General features: G+C 51.2%; 2 protein-coding genes across 2 annotated transcripts in view; both read left to right on the top strand.

The window, feature by feature from the left end:
* LOC139424313 (cAMP-dependent protein kinase catalytic subunit alpha-like) overlaps nucleotides 1–4,345 on the top strand; it is a 28,142-nt gene extending 23,797 nt beyond the window's left edge. The window contains exon 10 of the mRNA XM_071176019.1: nucleotides 865–4,345. Within this exon, the coding sequence (XP_071032120.1) occupies nucleotides 865–990 (126 nt within the window). The 3' untranslated portion in view covers nucleotides 991–4,345. The remainder of the gene's footprint in view (nucleotides 1–864) is intronic.
* A 639-nt stretch (nucleotides 4,346–4,984) lies between these two features.
* On the top strand, nucleotides 4,985–18,359 carry LOC139424198 (sterile alpha motif domain-containing protein 1-like). The gene is made up of 7 exons (XM_071175877.1): nucleotides 4,985–6,384; nucleotides 6,760–6,921; nucleotides 7,799–8,098; nucleotides 9,957–10,017; nucleotides 12,431–12,536; nucleotides 15,112–15,226; nucleotides 17,537–18,359. The coding sequence occupies exons 1-7, from the start codon at nucleotides 5,104–5,106 to the stop codon at nucleotides 17,675–17,677; spliced, it is 2,166 nt and encodes a 721-aa protein (XP_071031978.1). The 5' UTR covers nucleotides 4,985–5,103; the 3' UTR covers nucleotides 17,678–18,359.
* The last annotated feature ends 2,093 nt before the right edge of the window (nucleotides 18,360–20,452 follow it).

Genomic DNA, 20,452 nt, shown 5'->3' with positions numbered 1-20,452 from the left:
ATGTAGGGTACAGTATACCAGAGAAAGGTGAGAGGTCTAACTGATATGTAGGGTACAGTATACCAGAGAAAGGTGAGGGGTCTAACTGATATGTAGGGTACAGTATACCAGAGAAAGGTGAGGGGTCTAACTGATATGTAGGGTACAGTATACCAGATAAAGGTGAGAGGTGGGGTCTAACTGATATGTAGGGTACAGTATACCAGATAAAGGTGAGAGGTCTAACTGATATGTAGGGTACAGTATACCAGATAAAGGTGAGAGGTCTAACTGATATGTAGTGTACAGTATACCAGATAAAGGTGAGAGGTCTAACTGATATGTAGGGTACAGTATACCAGATAATACCAGATAAAGGTGAGAGGTCTAACTGATATGTAGGGTACAGTATACCAGATAAAGGTGAGAGGTCTAACTGATATGTAGGGTACAGTATACCAGATAAAGGTGAGAGGTCTAACTGATATGTAGGGTACAGTATACCAGATAAAGGTGAGAGGTCTAACTGATATGTAGGGTACAGTATACCAGAGAAAGGTGAGAGGAGGGGTCTAACTGATATGTAGGGTACAGTATACCAGATAAAGGTGAGGGGTCTAACTGATATGTAGTGTACAGTACAATTCCAGGTAACTTTCTCAAAATGACAGAAATCCCTTTTGATCAAGGCCCTTAACCCTCATTTCTCGCGTAAGGCACTCTGGGTAAGAGCTAACTGAATGTCATGTCAACAAATGTTTTGTTAAGTTTGAATATAATAATTATACAGGAATCTGGTTTAGTAAAATGTGATTGTTTGATAGATTTTTCCTCTTCCTCTTCCTGTGTGTGTGTGTGTGTGTGTGTGTGTGTGTGTGTGTGTAGGTGGAGGCCCCGTTCGTTCCTAAGTTCAAAGGCCCAGGTGACACCAGCAACTTTGAGGAGTACGAAGAGGAGGAGATCAGAGTCTCCATCAGTGAACAGTGTGCCAAGGAGTTCACTGACTTCTAGACCCAACCAGAGAGAGAGGGATTGAAGGAAGAAGATAGAGGGGAGAGGGAGAAAGGAGTGGGAGATGGAAGGAAGGAGAGAGAGATGGCGAAGGAAGGAAGGAGAGATGGGAGGGAGGGAGAGAGAGAGACGGAAGGTAGACTGGAGTACTGTCTCCTGTTGAATCACAAGCACCAGCTACGAGAGGGAGAGAAGAAGAGAGGGAGAGAAGAAGAGAGGGAGAGAAGAAGAGACGGAGAGAAGAAGAGAGGGAGAGAAGAAGAGAGGGAGAGAAGAAGAGGAAGATGCAGAGAGAAGAAGATGCGGAGAGAAGAAGAGAGAGGAGAGTAACCAGCAGTGTTGCCTTTTCTGTCCCATTTGTGTTTTTTCTACTGTTATTTATTTATTATTTAGTCTCTTTTTATGTTTAATCCTTTATCGAGTGTTGGAGTGGGACCTGTCTCTGTAACAACTGTCTCCTAGCTACCATATTGGGACAGGCACCTGTCTCTGTAACAACTGTCTCCTAACTACCATATTGGGACATGCCATTCTCTGTAACAACTGTCTCCTAGCTACCATATTGGGACAGGCACATGTCTCTGTAACAACTGTCTCCTAGCTACCATATTGGGACAGGCACCTGTCTCTGTAACAACTGTCTCCTAACTACCATATTGGGACAGGGCCATTCTCTGTAACAACTGTCTCCTAACTACCATATTGGGACAGGGCCATTCTCTGTAACAACGGTCTCCTAACTACCATATTGGGACAGGCACCTGTCTCTGTAACAACTGTCTCCTAACTACCATATTGGGACAGCACCTGTCTCTGTAACAACTGTCTCCTAACTACCATATTGGGACAGGCACCTGTCTCTGTAACAACTGTCTCCTAACTACCATATTGGGACAGGGAATTCTCTGTAACAACTGTCTCCTAAGTACCATATTGGGACAGGGCCATTCTCTGTAACAACTGTCTCCTAACTACCATATTGGGACAGGCACCTGTCTCTCTAACAACTGTCTCCTGACTACCATATTGGGACAGGGTCATTCTCTGTAACAACTGTCTCCTAACTACCATATTGGGACAGAGCCATTCTCTGTAACAACTGTCTCCTAACTACCATATTGGGACAGGCACCTGTCTCTGTAACAACTGTCTCCTGACTACCATATTGGGACAGGGTCATTCTCTGTAACAACTGTCTCCTAACTACCATATTGGGACAGGGTCATTCTCTGTAACAACTGTCTCCTAACTACCATATTGGGACAGGGCCATTCTCTGTAACAACTGTCTCCTAACTACCATATTGGGACAGGCACCTGTCTCTGTAACAACTGTCTCCTATGTACTAGGCTAGCATATTGCTCCACACATACTGGTATTTGTTCTGAATGGCCCCCTGTTCCCTAAATAGTGCACTACTTTTTACCAGAACCCTATGGGCTCTGGTCAAAAGTAGTGCACTCTAAAGGGAATAGGGTGCCATTTGGGACAAACGCACAATACTCTGCACTCACCTCCCCCCCTTGGCGTGTGTCGTCGTCGTCGCCCCCCCCCCCCGGTGGACCAAGCTCGAGGAAGCTACAGAAGGTCTTGATGTTATTGTTTCCAGTCTGGTGTGTTCTTCCTGTCCTTGTGTTAATACATACACTCAACTGTACACTTCTGTCTTGACACTCGTTCCGTTCAGATTAATAATAATAATAATAAGGCACATAGCAGATGCTTCTTTCCAAAGCGACGGTCAGGGGTTCTGTTGTCTGGGTGTGCCCAGCGGGAATTGAACCTCTCGTGTCGTGATGCTCTTATCAACGGAGCGTCGTGGAACCAGTTCATGTTCTGCCTTCTTAATGACCGGCATTCCTTCTGTCAAATCCAGCCTCGTAGTTTACTCATTCTCACATTAAACACTTCTCAACTCATTCCTTCTGTCAAATCAGGCCTCGTAGTTTACTCATTCCTTAAACACGTCTCAACTCATTCCTTTTCTCAAATCAGGCCTCGTAGTTTACTCATCCAGTTAAACACATCTCAACTCATTCCTTCTGTCAAATCAGGCCTCGTAGTTTACTCATTCTCACAAACACGTCTCAAACACTCGTCTCATTCTCACTAAACACATTCCTCATTCCTTCTGTCAAATCAGGCCTCGTAGTTTACTCATTCTCACATCTCAACTCATTCCTTTTGTTAAGTTTACACATCTCAACTCATTCCTTTTCTCATTCTCACGTTAAACACGTCTCAGGCCTCGTAGTTTACTCATTCACCCGTTAAACACGTCTAAACACATCTAGTTTACTCAACCCGTTAAACACATCTCAACTCATTCCTGTCAAATCAGGCCTCGTAGTTTACTCATTCTCACATTCAAACACATCTCAACTCACATTCCTTTTTCTGTCAAATCAGGCCTCGTAGTTTACTCATTCACCCGTTAAACACATCTCAACTCATTCCTTCTGTTAAATACACGTTAAACACGTCTCAACTCATTTAACATCTTGTATTAGAAAGGTGTCATTACATTCTCTGACTCCGTTGTCCAGGTTTGAAAATAACATTATATTGTCATTATTGTTATTATAATGACATTGTCTTGACACTCTTCTCCTTTGAATACAATTCCACATTCTCTTCTACTCTTTAATGTCGTGTTCCGTCGCCTAATATCACAGGGCGCGTCCCAAATGGCACCATATTCCCTACTTAGTGCACTACTTTTGACCCAGGCCTATAGAGCTCTCTGGCCAAGAGTAGTGCACTAAGTAGGGCACAGTGTTCCATTTGGGACGTACCCGTGGACAGCTGTGTATCCCCTCCATCACAATCTCCTCGATGTATTTCTAGGTCATCCTCCCTCTCAGCCGTGGACAGGCACAATGCTGGTGTATATATATATATGTACTATATACATACTGTTGCACTTTCTAGGAAAATACATAAGGCCTGACGTCTTTTTACACCATATGACTGGAGTCGCACAATTCTAAATCCCCTGGTTTTACACAAATCCTGGCTGGAAGATTCCTGGAAATATGAGGGGAATAAGCAGGAACTCCGGGACTCCTTCCACCAGGATTTCTGGGAAAACTGAGAATTTGTGGAAAGTTCGGGACTGTAGCAGCCCAATAGGATCCTCAGCACTGCAAAGGGAGGTGTTTAAAGACACTGTCTAATACCACCACATGAAAAGAAAAACAGGAAAACACAAAGTGTCATATTTTGCAACTTGAGTATCGGTACAATAAAGTTTTACTTGTTAAAATGACCAACACAAGGGATTGTGTGTGCTGTTTGTTTGCGTGATACAGCACCAGTTTTTTTTCTCCCAAACCTCTCGTTGTGGACCCCCAGACATTTCACCACTTTGTTGAAGCCCTGAACTAGTTGACCTTGGTACGCTAACTGTAGAACAGATCAAATATGTGGACTGACTGGGGCTCCCTGAGGAGAGGTTTGAAAACCACTGACATAGCCTAAACTCACTTTAAAACTATTGGGGACTGACACACACACACACCTGTATACCTATTCAATCCATCTTGTATATTTAATTAGAGACGAACAGACTCTGTGTAGGTCTATGAGACGCGTTTCCTGTAAGACCGTTTAGCCTAGAGGCATCGTCTCCCAATGCAGTCATGCAGACAACTGTTGGCTCTTTAGTCTGGACTCTGGAGAGACCCACCTAAGACGTGTTCATATGCAGAAATCCAAAATAATACAATTTCCAAAATCTGTGTATGTATTACAACCAATAAAGCGTGTTCGCGTTTCCAAAAGCAGCGGGAATGTGAACAAAGAGCGATGTGCTTGAGATGCGCAGAAAAAAGAAAAACTCTACCTTAAATAAACTGCCGTCCGCGTATGTCTGCTGTGGGTGAACTGAAGGGGACGCCATCTTCGTCGGTCCACCTTAAGCGCACAATGTGGCCAACGCATGCGCAGATCGAGCCTTCCGTTGTTCATTCTCCGCTCTGCCGGGCTCGCTCTCTGCTCGCGCTGGGTCGGTATAGGAGAGCGACTTACAGCGTCACTTCAGAAACAACAAGAGAGAAAAGACGCACTCGGCCAAACCCAAACTCAACCGCCGGGAAAACAACAACAACAACAATGTCCGAATCCAAGTACCGGGACTGGATCCTCGAGACCATCGACTCTCTACGCTCACGGAAAGCCCGACCGGACCTTGAGAGAATATGTCGAATGGTCCGGAGAAGACACGGCTCGGATCCAGACAGAACCCGAGAGGAACTGGAGAAACTGATCCAGGAGCAAACAGTGCTCAAAGTTAGCTACAAGGGCTCCATATCCTACAGGAATGCGGCGAAGGTGCAGAGAAAGAGTCGAAAGAAGAGTGACTTCACGCCGGGTAGCGGCGGCGGTAGGGAGGTGGAGGGAGAGCAAGCCAAACACTCCAGTTTGAACAACAACGGGGACAGCGCGCACAGCTTTACCGACCTAGAGGAGGTAGAGAGCCGGGACCGAGAGGAGGATTCTGTCTCCGAGCCGAGTGAGTGCCCTGACCCCCGGCCCGAAACCCCGGGTATCACCTCCGAGAAAAAACAAAAGCTTTTTCCACTGAATAGCGGAAACGGCCCTGGCTACTGCCCGGGTTGTGGCGAAACGGGCTGTGCTGCCGGGAGAGGCTGCAGTGGGAAAGCAAGTGCGTCAAAAGACAAGAGATTAGGAGAAAGAGGAGGAGGAGGAGGTCAGGAGGGGGGTGGCAGCAGCGCTTTGGCCGGCAACCACGAAACAAAACCGGGCCAAGATGGGAGCGGCGCTCCGAGCAAAGCAAAGGGGGTCTGGGGTGGAGGAGGGGGTGTGGAGACGACGGGGCAGGAGGGCAGCAGTAGCTGCGTCGGTGTTGCTGCTGAAACGGAAAATAAAATGAGCCAGGGAAGCGCCAGTTCAAGTTCCAGCAGCAACAGCCACCTCCTGCGGCCGAAACAGCTTCAGCCAGAATCGCCACCTGTCAAACCCAAACTCCGGGCCGGACGAGGTGAGGGGAATCCGGGGTTCGGGGGCAGCGGGCAAACCAGCTCGGATTTGGGCGAAAGACTGATCGCCTCCGTCCGCAGACTAGCCGAGCAGAACCGAGCCTCCGCGTTAAGAGGGGAGACCCGCGGGGGCCACAAGCCACTGGGACTGAAGGAGATCCTGGGTTACCTGACCAGCCAAGACGGCCTCTCATCTGAGGGTAAGCTGACCCGCAACAGGGTCAAGGTGGTTCTGGAGAGAGAGGTGGCGAGAGGTCGGCTGCGGAGGACCCGGTGTGGGAACATCACTCTCCCGGTGAGGGGAGTAGAGGCAGCGCCAACCCCAGCGAAGCCACCCGGCCCCGCTAACAGACTGCTGAAGAGCGCACTGCAGGATAAGCACATTGGGAAAAAGGTAACTTAATATTTCCAACACGTCCTATAGACTACACAGAGAGAGGAAGAGCAGAACAGACTCACTACACCCTGTCTGCTTATGAATTAATGATCAAGATATCAGACGTCTTTCTCTTTTCTCCCTGGATGTAATCCCTGATTCTCTCTCATTCAGCCTAACTCGGCTAAATCGCATGTAAAAACTATTCTGAAGGCAAATCTATCATTTGCCCTAAATTAATCTTGGGTTTAAAATGACGTTTCTGGGCTGGTGTGTTTTGTGTGAACGGTAGCCAATGGTAACGTGAACCAGTGCGCTTGCAGAACAGACATCCTGATTTTTTTGTCCTCGACACGCAACTGTGTCTTGCTGCCTGCTCGCTGTTTCCTGTAGGGCTCCACTGCCATCCAGGCAGCACAAAAGGTGCGGGCTTTCAACAGCGCTCTCTCGTCCGCTCGCTTCTCTTGTTCCAGACTCACCGCACACACAGGAGCACGTCGAGAGAGGGCGACCATAATGCGCTGTAGTGGTTTCTCTGTGTTTGACGCGGTGAAAGTTCGGCTATAGGCTACCGTCCCTATATCATAGACTGTGTCTAGCTGGCTGTAAATTATGCAGACATACGTACGGACGGGGGCGTTACGTGGTTAATTCGGTGGAATAGTTTGTGAAAATGAAAGCATACTTTCCACGTCGGAAAGTCTGTCTGCGCCAAGGCTGTATTCGCATCACAGCAGCTTGCTCCCCCCCCCCCCCCCCGTTATAATCTTCTTAGTTCCGTTCTTTTCTCTCTCCCTCTATCCCCGCCTCTATCTCTCATGTTTCGTTCCTCATTACGCCCTTTCTAGGCGGCTACCTTTTTAACGGAACAAACGCATGCTCTCTCTCTCTCTCTGTCTCTCTCTCGGTGATGTAACTGTAGCCATATGCACACCCAGTCACCAAGCAAGACGCACTGATTCTCTCATGAAATGTTATATTGATTGTAAAACCGAGCGGGCAGTGCGTGTATTTAAGCCGAACACGGGACTGTTGTGGCGGGTCTAGCGCTGTCGATGCAGCCGGTTGCTGCCTGGGTCATTACAAAGGACGCGCCGTCTGCGCCTAACTCGAGCCGCGCTGCCTGTCTATAATGAACCAGTGGACAAAAGAGGTCGCAGTAATGTAGGGAGGGAGAGAGGAACAAACATGCGCGCGCCAAAGTATGATTCAGCCTATTTCGCCGCTATACGTTAAACGAGTGAGCGACTGTTGCCTACCTAGTTATGTAGCCTGTTTCCTGAAAATAAAGACATGCCTGACTGTATTTCACATATTCCTTTCTTACTCTGTTAACTCTGATCTGTTCATTCTTACTATGCTGAAACTGTAAAACCCGCAACTGAATTCTTTCTCTCTCTGAACCCTCCCACCCCTCTCTCTGTCTTCCTAGGAGGTGAAAGAGGAGGAGCCAATGGAGACAGAGAGTGGAGAGGAGGAGGAGGAGGATGAAGAGGAGAAGGGAACAGGGGATGCTGAGGATGGGGGGCAGAGTGACACCCAAACCTCAGGGGGTGAGGAGGGTTCTAAGGGGGGGACTTGCCCTGCCCCGGTTCCCATGGAAACGGAACCCAGGAATGGTGATGACATCACTGGAGGTTCTGAGGGACAGGCGGGGGTGAAGCAGGAGGACAAACAACCGGAACACACAACCAATACGGTCTCTCCAGACCAGATACACACAGACACACAGGTACAGGCTTCCCCTTCACATCTCTCTATGTATTTGTCTCTGTGTCTGTTTCTTGCTTTTGATTTCCCTTTTTCATCCCATTTTCCTGGGAAAATCACTCTGTCTGTCTCCCTCTGTCTGTCTCCCTCTGTCTGTCTCCCTCTGTCTGTCTGCCTCTGTCTGTCTGCCTCTGTCTGTCTGCCTCTGTCTGTCTGCCTTTCTCTGTCTCCCTCTGTCTGTCTCCCTCTGTCTGTCTCCCTCTGTCTGTCTCCCTCTGTCTGTCTCCCTCTGTCTGTCTCCCTCTGTCTGTCTCCCGCTGTCTGTCTCCCGCTGTCTGTCTCCCTCTGTCTGTCTGCCTCTGTCTGTCTCCCTCTGTCTGTCTCCCTCTGTCTGTCTGCCTCTGTCTGTCTCCCTCTGTCTGTCTCCCTCTGTCTGTCTGCCTCTGTCTGTCTGCCTCTCTCTGTCTGCCTTTCTCTGTCTCCCTCTGTCTGTCTCCCTCTGTCTGGCTCCCTCTGTCTGTCTCACTCTGTCTGTCTCCCGCTGTCTGTCTCCCTCTGTCTGTCTCCCTCTGTCTGTCTGCCTCTGTCTGTCTCCCTCTGTCTGTCTCCCTCTGTCTGTCTGCCTCTGTCTGTCTCCCTCTGTCTGTCTCCCTCTGTCTCCCTCTGTCTGTCTCCCTCTGTCTGTCTCCCTCTGTCTGTCTCCCTCTGTCTGTCTCCCTCTGTATGTCTCCCTCTGTCTGTCTGCCTCTCTCTGTCTGCCTTTTACTGTCTCCCTCTGTCTGTCTCCCTCTGTCTGTCTCCCTCTGTCTGTCTCCCTCTGTCTGTCTCCCTCTGTCTGTCTCCCTCTGTCTGTCTCCCTCTGTCTGTCTCCCTCTGTCTGTCTCCCGCTGTCTGTCTCCCTCTGTCTGTCTCCCTCTGTCTGTCTCCCTCTGTCTGTCTCCCGCTGTCTGTCTCCCTCTGTCTGTCTCCCTCTGTCTGTCTCCCTCTGTCTGTCTCCCTCTGTCTGTCTCCCTCTGTCTGTCTGCCTCTGTATATCTCCCTCTGTCTGTCTCCCTCTGTCTGTCTCCCTCTGTCTGTCTGCCTCTGCCTGTCTCCCTCTGTCTGTCTCTCTCTGTCTCCCTCTCTCTGTCTCCCTCTGTCTGTCTGCCTCTGTCTGTCTCCCTCTGTCTCCCTCTATCTGTCTCCCTCTATCTGTCTCCGTCTGTCTGTCTCCCTCTGTCTGTCTCCCTCTGTCTGTCTCCCTCTGTCTGTCTCCCTCCTGTCTCCCTGTCTCTCTCTCTCTGTCTCCCTCCCGCTGTCTGTCTCCCTCTGTCTGTCTCCCTCTGTCTGTCTCCCTCTGTCTGTCTCTCTCTGTCTGTCTCTCTCTGTCTGTCTCCCTCTGTCTGTCTCCCTCTGTCTGTCTCCCTCTGTCTGTCTCTCTCTGTCTGTCTCTCTCTGTCTGTCTCCCTCTGTCTCCCTCTGTCTCTCTCTCTTTGTCTGTCTCCCTCTGTCTCTCTCTGTCTCCCTCTCTCTGTCTGTCTGTCTCTCTGTCTCCCTCTGTCTGTCTCTGTCTGTCTCTGTCTGTCTGTCTCCCTCTGTCTCCCTCTCTCTGTCTGTCTCCCTCTGCCTGTCTCTCTCTGTCTGTCTCTCTCAATTCAAGGGCTTTATTGGGATAGGAAACATATGGTAACATTGCCAAAGCAAGTTAAATAGATAATAAACAAAAGTGAAATAAACAATAAAAAATGAACAGTAAACATTACACTCACAAAAGTTCCAAATGAATAAAGACATTTCAAATGTCATTATGACTATATACAGTGTTGTAACAATGTGCAAATAGTTAGTCTCTCTCTCTCTCTCTCTCTCTCTCTCTCTCTCTCTCTCTCTCTCTCTCTCAGGATCAGAATGTGGTACAGTCAGAGAGAGAGAGCCACACTTCCTCTGTCCACAACCACAACTGTGAGTTCTGCTTTACAACGCCTGAGTGTGTGGGAGTGCATGTTCATACGTGTGCAGCGCTAACCCCTCTGTGTGTGTGTGTGCAGTGTTAACCCCTCTGTGTGTGTGTAGTGCTAACCCCTCTGTGTGTGTGTGTGCAGTGTTAACCCCTCTGTGTGTGTGCAGTGCTAACCCCTCTGTGTGTGTGTGTGCAGTGTTAACCCCTCGGTGTGTGTGTGTGCAGTGTTAACCCCTATGTGTGTGTGCAGTGCTAACCCCTATGTGTGTGTGCAGTGCTAACCCCTCTGTGTGTGTGCAGTGCTAACCCCTCTGTGTGTGTGTGTGCAGTGTTAACCCCTCTGTGTGTGTGTATGCAGTGTTAACCCCTCTGTGTGTGTGCAGTGCTAACCCCTCTGTGTGTGTGCAGTGCTAACCCCTCTGTGTGTGTGTGTGCAGGGTTAACCCCTCTGTGTGTGTGCAGTGCTAACCCCTCTGTGTGTGTGCAGTGCTAACCCCTCTGTGTGTGTGTGCAGTGCTAACCCCTCTGTGTGTGTGCAGTGCTAATCCCTCTGTGTGTGTGTGTGCAGTGTTAACCCCTTTGTGTGTGTGTGTGCAGTGTTAACCCCTCTGTGTGTGTGCAGTGCTAACCCCTCTGTGTGTGTGCAGTGTTAACCCCTCTGTGTGTGTGCAGTGTTAACCCCTCTCTGTGTGTGTATTCCTAACCCCTCTGTGTGTGTGCAGTGCTAATCCCTCTGTGTGTGTGCAGTGCTAACCCCTCTGTGTGTGTGCAGTGCTAACCCCTCTGTGTGTGTGTGTGCAGTGCTAACCCCTCTGTGTGTGTGTGTGCAGTGTTAACCCCTCTGTGTGTGTGCAGTGCTAACCCTTCCGTGTGTGTGTGTGCAGTGTTAACCCCTCTGTGTGTGTGTGTGCAGTGTTAACCCCTATGTGTGTGTGCAGTGCTAACCCCTCTGTGTGTGTGCAGTGCTAACCCCTCTGTGTGTGTGCAGTGCTAACCCCTCTGTGTGTGTGTGTGCAGTGTTAACCCCTCTGTGTGTGTGTATGCAGTGTTAACCCCTCTGTGTGTGTGCAGTGCTAACCCCCTCTGTGTGTGTGCAGTGCTAACCCCTCTGTGTGTGTGTGTGCAGTGTTAACCCCTCTGTGTGTGTGCAGTGTTAACCCCTCTTTGTGTGTGCAGTGCTAACCCCTCTGTGTGTGTGCAGTGCTAACCCCTCTGTGTGTGTGCAGTGCTAATCCCTCTGTGTGTGTGTGTGCAGTGTTAACCCCTTTGTGTGTGTGTGTGCAGTGTTAACCCCTCTGTGTGTGTGCAGTGCTAACCCCTCTGTGTGTGTGCAGTGTTAACCCCTCTGTGTGTGTGCAGTGTTAACCCCTCTCTGTGTGTGTATTCCTAACCCCTCTGTGTGTGTGCAGTGCTAATCCCTCTGTGTGTGTGCAGTGCTAACCCCTCTGTGTGTGTGCGGTGCTAACCCCTCTGTGTGTGCAGTGCTATCCCCTCTGTGTGTGTGCAGTGTTAACCCCTCTGTGTGTGTGCGGTGCTAACCCCTCTGTGTTTGTGTGTGTGTGTGTGTGTGCAGTGCTAACCCCTCTGTGTGTGTGCAGTGCTAACCCCTCTGTGTGTGTGCAGTGTTAACCCCTCTGTGTGTGTGCGGTGCTAACCCCTCTGTGTGTGTGCAGTGCTAACCCCTCTGTGTGTGTGCAGTGTTAACCCCTCTGTGTGTGTGCAGTGCTAACCCCTCTGTGTGTGTGCAGTGTGTGTGTGTGCAGCGCTAACCCCTCAGTGTGTGTGTGTGCAGTGCTAACCCCTCTGTGTAACCCCTCTGTGTGTGTGTGTGTGTGTGCAGTGCAGTGCTAACCCCTCTGTGTGTGTGCAGTGCTAACCCCTCTGTGTGTGTGCAGTGCTAACCCCTCTGTGTGTGTGCAGTGCTAACCCCTCTGTGTGTGTGCAGTGCTAACCCCTCTGTGTGTGTGTGTGCAGTGTGTGTGTGCTGCTAACCCCTCTGTGTGTGTGCAGTGCTAACCCCTCTGTGTGTGTGCAGTGCTAACCCCTCTGTGTGTGTGCAGTGCTAACCCCTCTGTGTGTGTGTATTCCTAACCCCTCTGTGTGTGTGCAGTGCTAACCCTTCTGTGTGTGTGCAGTGCTAACCCCTCTGTGTGTGTGCAGTGCTAACCCCTCTGTGTGTGTGCAGTGCTAACTCCTCTGTGTGTGTGCAGTGCTAACTCCTCTGTGTGTGTGCAGTGCTAACCCCTCTGTGTGTGTGCAGTGCTAACCCCTCTGTGTGTGTGCAGTGCTAACCCCTCTGTGTGTGTGAAGTGCTAACCCCTCTGTGTGTGTGCAGTGCTAACCCCTCTGTGTGTGTGCAGTGCTAACCCCTCTGTGTGTGTGTGCAGTGCTAACCCCTCTCTTCCGTTCCAGCAGGTTCGGCCTGTAAGACAGAGGTGGGTGTGTCCTCCTGTCTCCTCACCCCCACCGCCTCACCTAGAGACTCTGGCCTGGCAGAGGAGAGAGGGATGAACGGAGGAGTGTGAGTATCACCTCAGAGAGAGAGAGAGAGAGAGGTTGGAAGGATTTAGGAGGAGAGAGAGAGAAGGGAGGAGCAGATGAGAGACAGAGGGGATGAATGAAGCAAGGAGAGTCAATATATTTCACATGAATGAGAGATGAGTAAATGAGGAAGTCTGAGTGAGCTGGAGGAAAGAGGGATGAGGGCGGAGCTGATGAGTGTATGGGTTGAGGGCGGGAGGAGCAGATGAGTGTAGGGGATGGAGGGAGGGAGGGAGGAGCAGATGAGTGTATGGGATGGAGGGAGGGAGGGAGGAGCAGATGAGTGTATGGGAAGAGGAGGGAGGAGAAGATGAGTGTATGGGATGAGGGAGGGAGGAGAAGATGAGTGAATGGGAGGAGGGAGGGAGGGAGGAGCAGATGAGTGTATGGGAGGAGGGAGGGAGGAGAAGATGAGTGTATGGGATGGAGGGAGGGAGGGAGGGAGGAGCAGATGAGTTAAAGGGAGGGAGGGAGGGAGGGAGGGAGGGAGGGAGGGAGGGAGGGAGGGAGGGAGGGAGGGAGGGAAGGAAGGAGGGAGGGAGAAGATGAGTGTATGGGTTGAAGGAGGGAGGAGCAGATGAGTGTATGGGATGAAGGAGGGAGGGAGGAGCAGATGAGTGTATGGGATGAAGGAGGGAGGGAGGAGCAGATGAGTGTATGGGAGGAGGGAGGGAGGAGAAGATGAGTGTATGGGATGGAGGGAGGGAGGGAGGGAGGAGCAGATGAGTTGAGGGGATGAAGGGAGGGAGAGAGGGAGGGAGGAGAAGATGAGTGTATGGGATGAAGGAGGGAGGGAGGAGCAGGTGAGTGTATGGGATGAGGGAGGAGCAGATGAGTGTATGGGATGAGGGAGGGAGGGAGGAGCAGGTGAGTGTATGGGATGAAGGAGGGAGGAGCAGATGAGTGTATGGGATGAGGGAGGGAGGGAGGAGCAGATGAGTGTATGGGATGAAGGAGGGAGGGAGGAGCAGATGAGTGTATGGGAGGAGGGAGGGAGGAGAAGATGAGTGTATGGGATGGAGGGAGGAGCAGATGAGTTGAGGGGATGAAGGGAGGGAGGGAGGGAGGAGAAGATGAGTGTATGGGATGAAGGAGGGAGGGAGGAGCAGGTGAGTGTATGGGATGAGGGAGGGAGGGAGGAGCAGATGAGTGTATGGGATGAGGGAGGGAGGGAGGAGCAGGTGAGTGTATGGGATGAAGGAGGGAGGGAGGAGCAGGTGAGTGTATGGGATGAAGGAGTGAGGGAGGAGCAGGTGAGTGTATGGGATGAGGGCGGAAGGGAGGGAGGAGCAGATGAATGTATGGGATGAGGGAGGGAGGGAGGAGCAGATGATTGTATAGGAGGAGGGAGGAGAAGATTAGTGTATGGGATGAAGGAGGGAGGGAGGAGCAGATGAGTGTATGGGATGAAGGAGGAAGGGAGGAGCAGATGAGTGTATGGGATGAGGAAGGGAGGGAGGAGCAGATGAGTGTATGGGATGAGGGAGGGAGGGAGGAGCAGATGAGTGTATGGGATGAGGGAGGGAGGGAGGAGCAGATGAGTGTATGGGATGAGGGAGGGAGGGAGGAGCAGATGAGTGTATGGGATGAAGGAGGGAGGGAGGAGCAGATGAGTGTATGGGATGAGGGAGGAAGGGAGGGAGGAGCAGATGAATGTATGGGATGAGGGAGGAAGGGAGGAGCAGATGAGTGTATGGGATGAAGGAGGGAGGGAGGAGCAGATGAGTGTATGGGATGAGGGAGGGAGGGAGGAGCAGATGAGTGTATGGGATGAGGGAGGAAGGGAGGGAGGAGCAGATGAATGTATGGGATGAGGGAGGGAGGAGCAGATGAGTGTATGGGCTGAGGGAGGGAGGAGCAGATGAGTGTATGGGATGAGGGAGGGAGGGAGGAGCAGATGAGTGTATGGGATGAAGGAGGGAGGGAGGAGCAGATGAGTGTATGGGATGAAGGAGGGAGGGAGGAGCAGATGAGTGTATGGGATGAGGGAGGGAGGGAGGAGCAGATGAGTGTATGGGATGAGGGAGGGAGGGAGGAGCAGATGAGTGTATGGGATGAGGGAGGAGCAGATGAGTGTATGGGATGAGGGAGGAAGGGAGGGAGGAGCAGATGAATGTATGGGATGAGGGAGGGAGTAGCAGATGAGTGTATGGGATGAGGGAGGGAGGGAGGAGCAGATGAGTGTATGGGATGAGGGAGGGAGGGAGGAGCAGATGAGTGTATGGGATGAGGGAGGGAGGGAGGAGCAGATGAATGTATGGTATGAGGGAGGGAGGAGCAGATGAGTGTATGGGATGAGGGAGGGAGGGAGGAGCAGATGAGTGTATGGGATGAGGGAGGAAGGGAGGGAGGAGCAGATGAATGTATGGGATGAGGGAGGGAGGAGCAGATGAGTGTATGGGATGAGGGAGGGAGGAGCAGATGAGTGTATGGGATGAGGGAGGGAGGAGTTGCAGTGTGTGTGAAACATGAAAGTATAGTCTAGTCCCTTTAACTAAATTACAGTTACAAGTTGCAAACACTTAAATCCCCCCCCCCCCCCTCTCTTTTTCTAGGTTTGTGAAGTCTGAGCTGGGCAGTCTAAACCCAGTCAACTGGACAGTGTCTGATGTGGTCTGTTATTTCACGACAGCAGGGTTTCCAGAACAGGCCTTAGCCTTCAGGACTCAGGTGAGATGAGACAGGCCTTAGCCTTCAGGACTCAGGTGAGATGAGACAGGCCTTAGCCTTCAGGACTCAGGTGAGATGAGACAGGCCTTAGCCTTCAGGATTCAGGTGAGATGAGACAGGCCTTAGCCTTCAGGACTCAGGTGAGATGAGACAGGCCTTAGCCTTCAGGATTCAGGTGAGATGAGACAGGCCTTAGCCTTCAGGACTCAGGTGAGATGAGACAGGCCTTAGCCTTCAGGACTCAGGTGAGATGAGACAGACAGCAGGGTTCCAGAACAGGCCTTCAGGATTCAGGTGAGATGAGACAGGCCTTAGCCTTCAGGACTCAGGTGAGATGAGACAGGCCTTAGCCTTCAGGACTCAGGTGAGATGAGACAGGCCTTAGCCTTCAGGACTCAGGTGAGATGAGACAGGCCTTAGCCTTCAGGACGCAGGTGAGATGAGACAGGCCTTAGCCTTCAGGACTCAGGTGAGATGAGACAGGCCTTAGCCTTCAGGATTCAGGTGAGATGAGACAGGCCTTAGCCTTCAGGACTCAGGTGAGATGAGACAGGCCTTAGCCTTCAGGATTCAGGTGAGATGAGACAGGCCTTAGCCTTCAGGACTCAGGTGAGATGAGACAGGCCTTAGCCTTCAGGACTCAGGTGAGATGAGACAGACAGCAGGGTTCCAGAACAGGCCTTCAGGATTCAAGTGAGATGAGACAGGCCTTAGCCTTCAGGACTCAGGTGAGATGAGACAGGCCTTAGCCTTCAGGACTCAGGTGAGATGAGACAGGCCTTAGCCTTCAGGACTCAGGTGAGATGAGACAGGCCTTAGCCTTCAGGACTCAGGTGAGATGAGACAGGCCTTAGCCTTCAGGACTCAGGTGAGATGAGACAGGCCTTAGCCTTCAGGATTCAGGTGAGATGAGACAGGCCTTAGCCTTCAGGACTCAGGTGAGATGAGACAGGCCTTAGCCTTCAGGATTCAGGTGAGATGAGACAGGCCTTAGCCTTCAGGACTCAGGTGAGATGAGACAGGCCTTAGCGTTCAGGACTCAGGTGAGATGAGACAGACAGCAGGGTTCCAGAACAGGCCTTCAGGATTCAGGTGAGATGAGACAGGCCTTAGCCTTCAGGACTCAGGTGAGATGAGACAGGCCTTAGCCTTCAGGACTCAGGTGAGATGAGACAGGCCTTAGCCTTCAGGACTCAGGTGAGATGAGACAGGCCTTAGCCTTCAGGACTCAGGTGAGATGAGACAGGCCTTAGCCTTCAGGACTCAGGTGAGATGAGACAGGCCTTAGCCTTCAGGATTCAGGTGAGATGAGACAGGCCTTAGCCTTCAGGACTCAGGTGAGATGAGACAGGCCTTAGCCTTCAGGATTCAGGTGAGATGAGACAGGCCTTAGCCTTCAGGACTCAGGTGAGATGAGACAGGCCTTAGCCTTCAGGACTCAGGTGAGATGAGACAGACAGCAGGGTTCCAGAACAGGCCTTCAGGATTCAGGTGAGATGAGACAGGCCTTAGCCTTCAGGACTCAGGTGAGATGAGACAGGCCTTAGCCTTCAGGACTCAGGTGAGATGAGACAGGCCTTAGCCTTCAGGACTCAGGTGAGATGAGACAGGCCTTAGCCTTCAGGACTCAGGTGAGATGAGACAGGCCTTAGCCTTCAGGACTCAGGTGAGATGAGACAGGCCTTAGCCTTCAGGACTCAGGTGAGATGAGACAGGCCTTAGCCTTCAGGACTCAGGTGAGATGAGACAGACAGCAGGGTTCCAGAACAGGCCTTAGCCTTCAGGACTCAGGTGAGATGAGACAGACAGCAGGGTTCCAGAACAGGCCTTCAGGACTCAGGTGAGATGAGACAGACAACAATGTTCCAGAACAGGCCTTCAGGACTCAGGTGAGATGAGACAGACAGCAGGGTTCCAGAACAGGCCTTAGCCTTCAGGACTCAGGTGAGATGAGACAGACAGCAGGGTTCCAGAACAGGCCTTCAGGATTCAGGTGAGATGAGACAGACAGCAATGTTCCAGAACAGGCCTTCAGGATTCAGGTGAGATGAGACAGACAGCAGGGTTCCAGATCATCAGGGATCATCAGAGATTCAGCAATCACACCTGACAACCCTTTAGCAGTGTGACATTGTTGTATTTACTGTGTCGTTACTGTATTGGGTAACTACTATGTGTCTTATCTAGAACTACTTACTATGTAACTACTTTGTGTACCTACTATATTATAACTTTATAACTAAATATATTCTCTCTCTCTCTCTCTCTCTCTCTCTCTCTCTCTTTCTCTCTCTCTCTCCACCCAATCAGGAGATAGATGGGAAGTCCCTCCTCCTGATGCAGCGTAACGATGTCCTGACAGGCCTCTCAATCAGATTAGGCCCCGCCCTGAAGATCTATGAGCGCCATGTGAAGGTTCTGCAGAGAACACACTTTGAAGAGGACGACTGATGACTTTACCTGGAGAGAGACACACACACACCCCTCCTCCTCCTCTCTCAACTTTAACTACGGAACATTCCAATCCCCAAACCCTGACCCCTGAACTCTAAACTGACCAACCCTCTCCTGGACTCAACTCTCCTCTCACATCCCCCTCTCCTGGACTCAACTCTCCTCTCCTCTTCATCCAACTCTCCTCTCACATCCCCCTCTCCAAGCCACAACTCTCCTCTCCTCCTTCATCCATCTCTCCTCTCACATCCCCCTCTCCAAGCCACAACTCTCCTCTCCTCCTTCATCCATCTCTCCTCTCACATCCCCCTCTCAAAGCCACAACTCTCCTCTCCTCCTTCATCCATCTCTCCTCTCACATCCCCCATCTCCTGGACTCAACTCTCCTCTCCACCTTCATCCATCTCTCCTCTCACATCCCCCTCTCCTGGACTCTCCTCTCCTCCTTCATCCATCTCTCCTCTCACATCCCCCTCTCCTGGACTCTCCTCTCCTCCTTCATCCATCTCTCCTCTCACATCCCCCTCTCCTGGACTCTTCTCTCCTCTCCTCCTTCATCCATCTCTCCTCTCACATCCCCCTCTCCTGGACTCTCCTCTCCTCCTTCATCCATCTCTCCTCTCACATCCCCCTCTCCTGGACTCTCCTCTCCTCTCCTCCTTCATCCATCTCTCCTCTCACATCCCCCTCTCCTGGACTCTCCTCTCCTCTCTCCTTCATCCATCTCTCCTCTCATATCCCCCTCTCCAAGCCACATCTCTCCTCTCACATCCCCCTCTCCTGGACTCTCCTCTCCTCCTTCATCCATCTCTCCTCTCACATCCCCCTCTCCAAGCCACATCTCTCCTCTCACATCCCCCTCTCCTGGACTCAACTCTTTGGGAGAGAACACATAGAGAGAGAGAGAGAGAGAGAGAGAGAAGACAATGGAATAGAGAATCCTTGGATTTTTCCCCTGAGGATGTTTTGAAGGACAGACCACCAAACAGAGACGAAGAAGAAATAAGGAAATAGGGAAAGAGAAAGAAGAGAAGAAGAGAAGATGTTGCTATTGAATGTGTTTGACAGGCTTTGGTCTGGCATGTGTTTATTTGAGGTAAAGTTCTGCTTTGACCTTTGAACCTTTTTGAAGGACATTAGCCGCTGCTTTAGACTCCTGAACAATCAACCAATCACCTGATCAGTGGCTGTCAGTGAAACATTGGCTTCATTCCAATTCTCTTGACGTGTGTACATTTAACCCCTGGTGGATTTAAAAGGCATGTAATGGTTTCAGTATATGGTGGCCACTGTGTCCACCTGGCTGAAGGGATCCTCCTCACTCAGATCACAGATCCAGGATCAGCTTATCCTCCCCATTTCCAATAGGGGTTTTACAAGCAAAACTGATCATAGATCAGTGTCTAAAGACAACGACATAAACTGGTCCCCACATCAAATGGTTCCCTTTGATTGTTTAAGGAAAACTTCATCCTCCTCTGAGTGTCCCAACTGGCACCCTTTATAGTGCACTGCTTCTGACCAGGGCCTATAGGACTCAGTGCACTGCTTCTGACCAGGGCCTATAGGACTCAGTGCACTGCTTCTGACCAGGGCCTATAGGACTCAGTGCACTGCTTCTGACCAGGGCCTATAGGACTCAGTGCACTGCTCCTGACCAGGGCCTATAGGACTCAGTGCACTGCTTCTGACCAGGGCCTATAGGACTCAGTGCACTGCTTCTGACCAGGGCCTATAGGACTCAGTGCACTGCTTCTGACCAGGGCCTATAGGACTCAGTGCACTGCTCCTGACCAGGGCCTATAGGACTCAGTGCACTGCTTCTGACCAGGGCCTATAGGACTCAGTGCACTGCTTCTGACCAGGGCCTATAGGACTCAGTGCACTGCTTCTGACCAGGGCCTATAGGACTCAGTGCACTGCTTCTGACCAGGGCCTATAGGACTCAGTGCACTGCTCCTGACCAGGGCCTATAGGACTCAGTGCACTGCTTCTGACCAGGGCCTATAGGACTCAGTGCACTGCTTCTGACCAGGGCCTATAGGACTCAGTGCACTGCTTCTGACCAGGGCCTATAGGACTCAGTGCACTGCTTCTGACCAGGGCCTATAGGACTCAGTGCACTGCTTCTGACCAGGGCCTATAGGACTCAGTGCACTGCTTCTGACCAGGGCCTATAGGACTCAGTGTACTGCTTCTGACCAGGACCTATATGACTCAGTGCACTGCTTCTGACCAGGGCCTATAGGACTCAGTGCACGGTCCTGGTCAAAAGTAGTGCACTAGGAAATAGGGTGCATTTGGGACACAGTCTGAGTCACCTACTAGGATGCAGGGCAGTGTTCAGGAGTGTCGACAGTGAGCAGCACCTGTGTAACCTCACAGACAGGAAGTCAGTGAGCAGCACCTGTGTAACCTCACAGACAGGAAGTCAGTGAGCAGCACCTGTGTAACCTCACAGACAGGAAGTCAGTGAGCAGCACCTGTGTAACCTCACAGACAGGAAGACAGTGAGCAGCACCTGCGTAACCTCACAGACAGGAAGTCAGTGAGCAGCACCTGCGTAACCTCACAGACAGGAAGTCACTGAGCAGCACCTGTGTAACCTCACAGACAGGAAGTCAGTGAGCAGTACCTGTGTACCCAAAACCCCTTGTCCCCTGCGCCTAAGGCCTCCCAATCCCAAACATATACCCAGCCCTGCCCAGCCTCTACCCTCACTTCAGCTGGTCGAACCTATTCCTGACAGGATATACCCAGCCCTGCCCAGCC

The sequence above is a fragment of the Oncorhynchus clarkii genome, chromosome 13 (assembly GCF_045791955.1).
Source record: "Oncorhynchus clarkii lewisi isolate Uvic-CL-2024 chromosome 13, UVic_Ocla_1.0, whole genome shotgun sequence".
NCBI classification, from domain to species: Eukaryota; Metazoa; Chordata; class Actinopteri; order Salmoniformes; family Salmonidae; genus Oncorhynchus; species Oncorhynchus clarkii.
The sequence above is the reverse complement of the archived record's forward strand: the minus strand, read 5'-3'. Positions and strand labels throughout refer to the sequence as shown.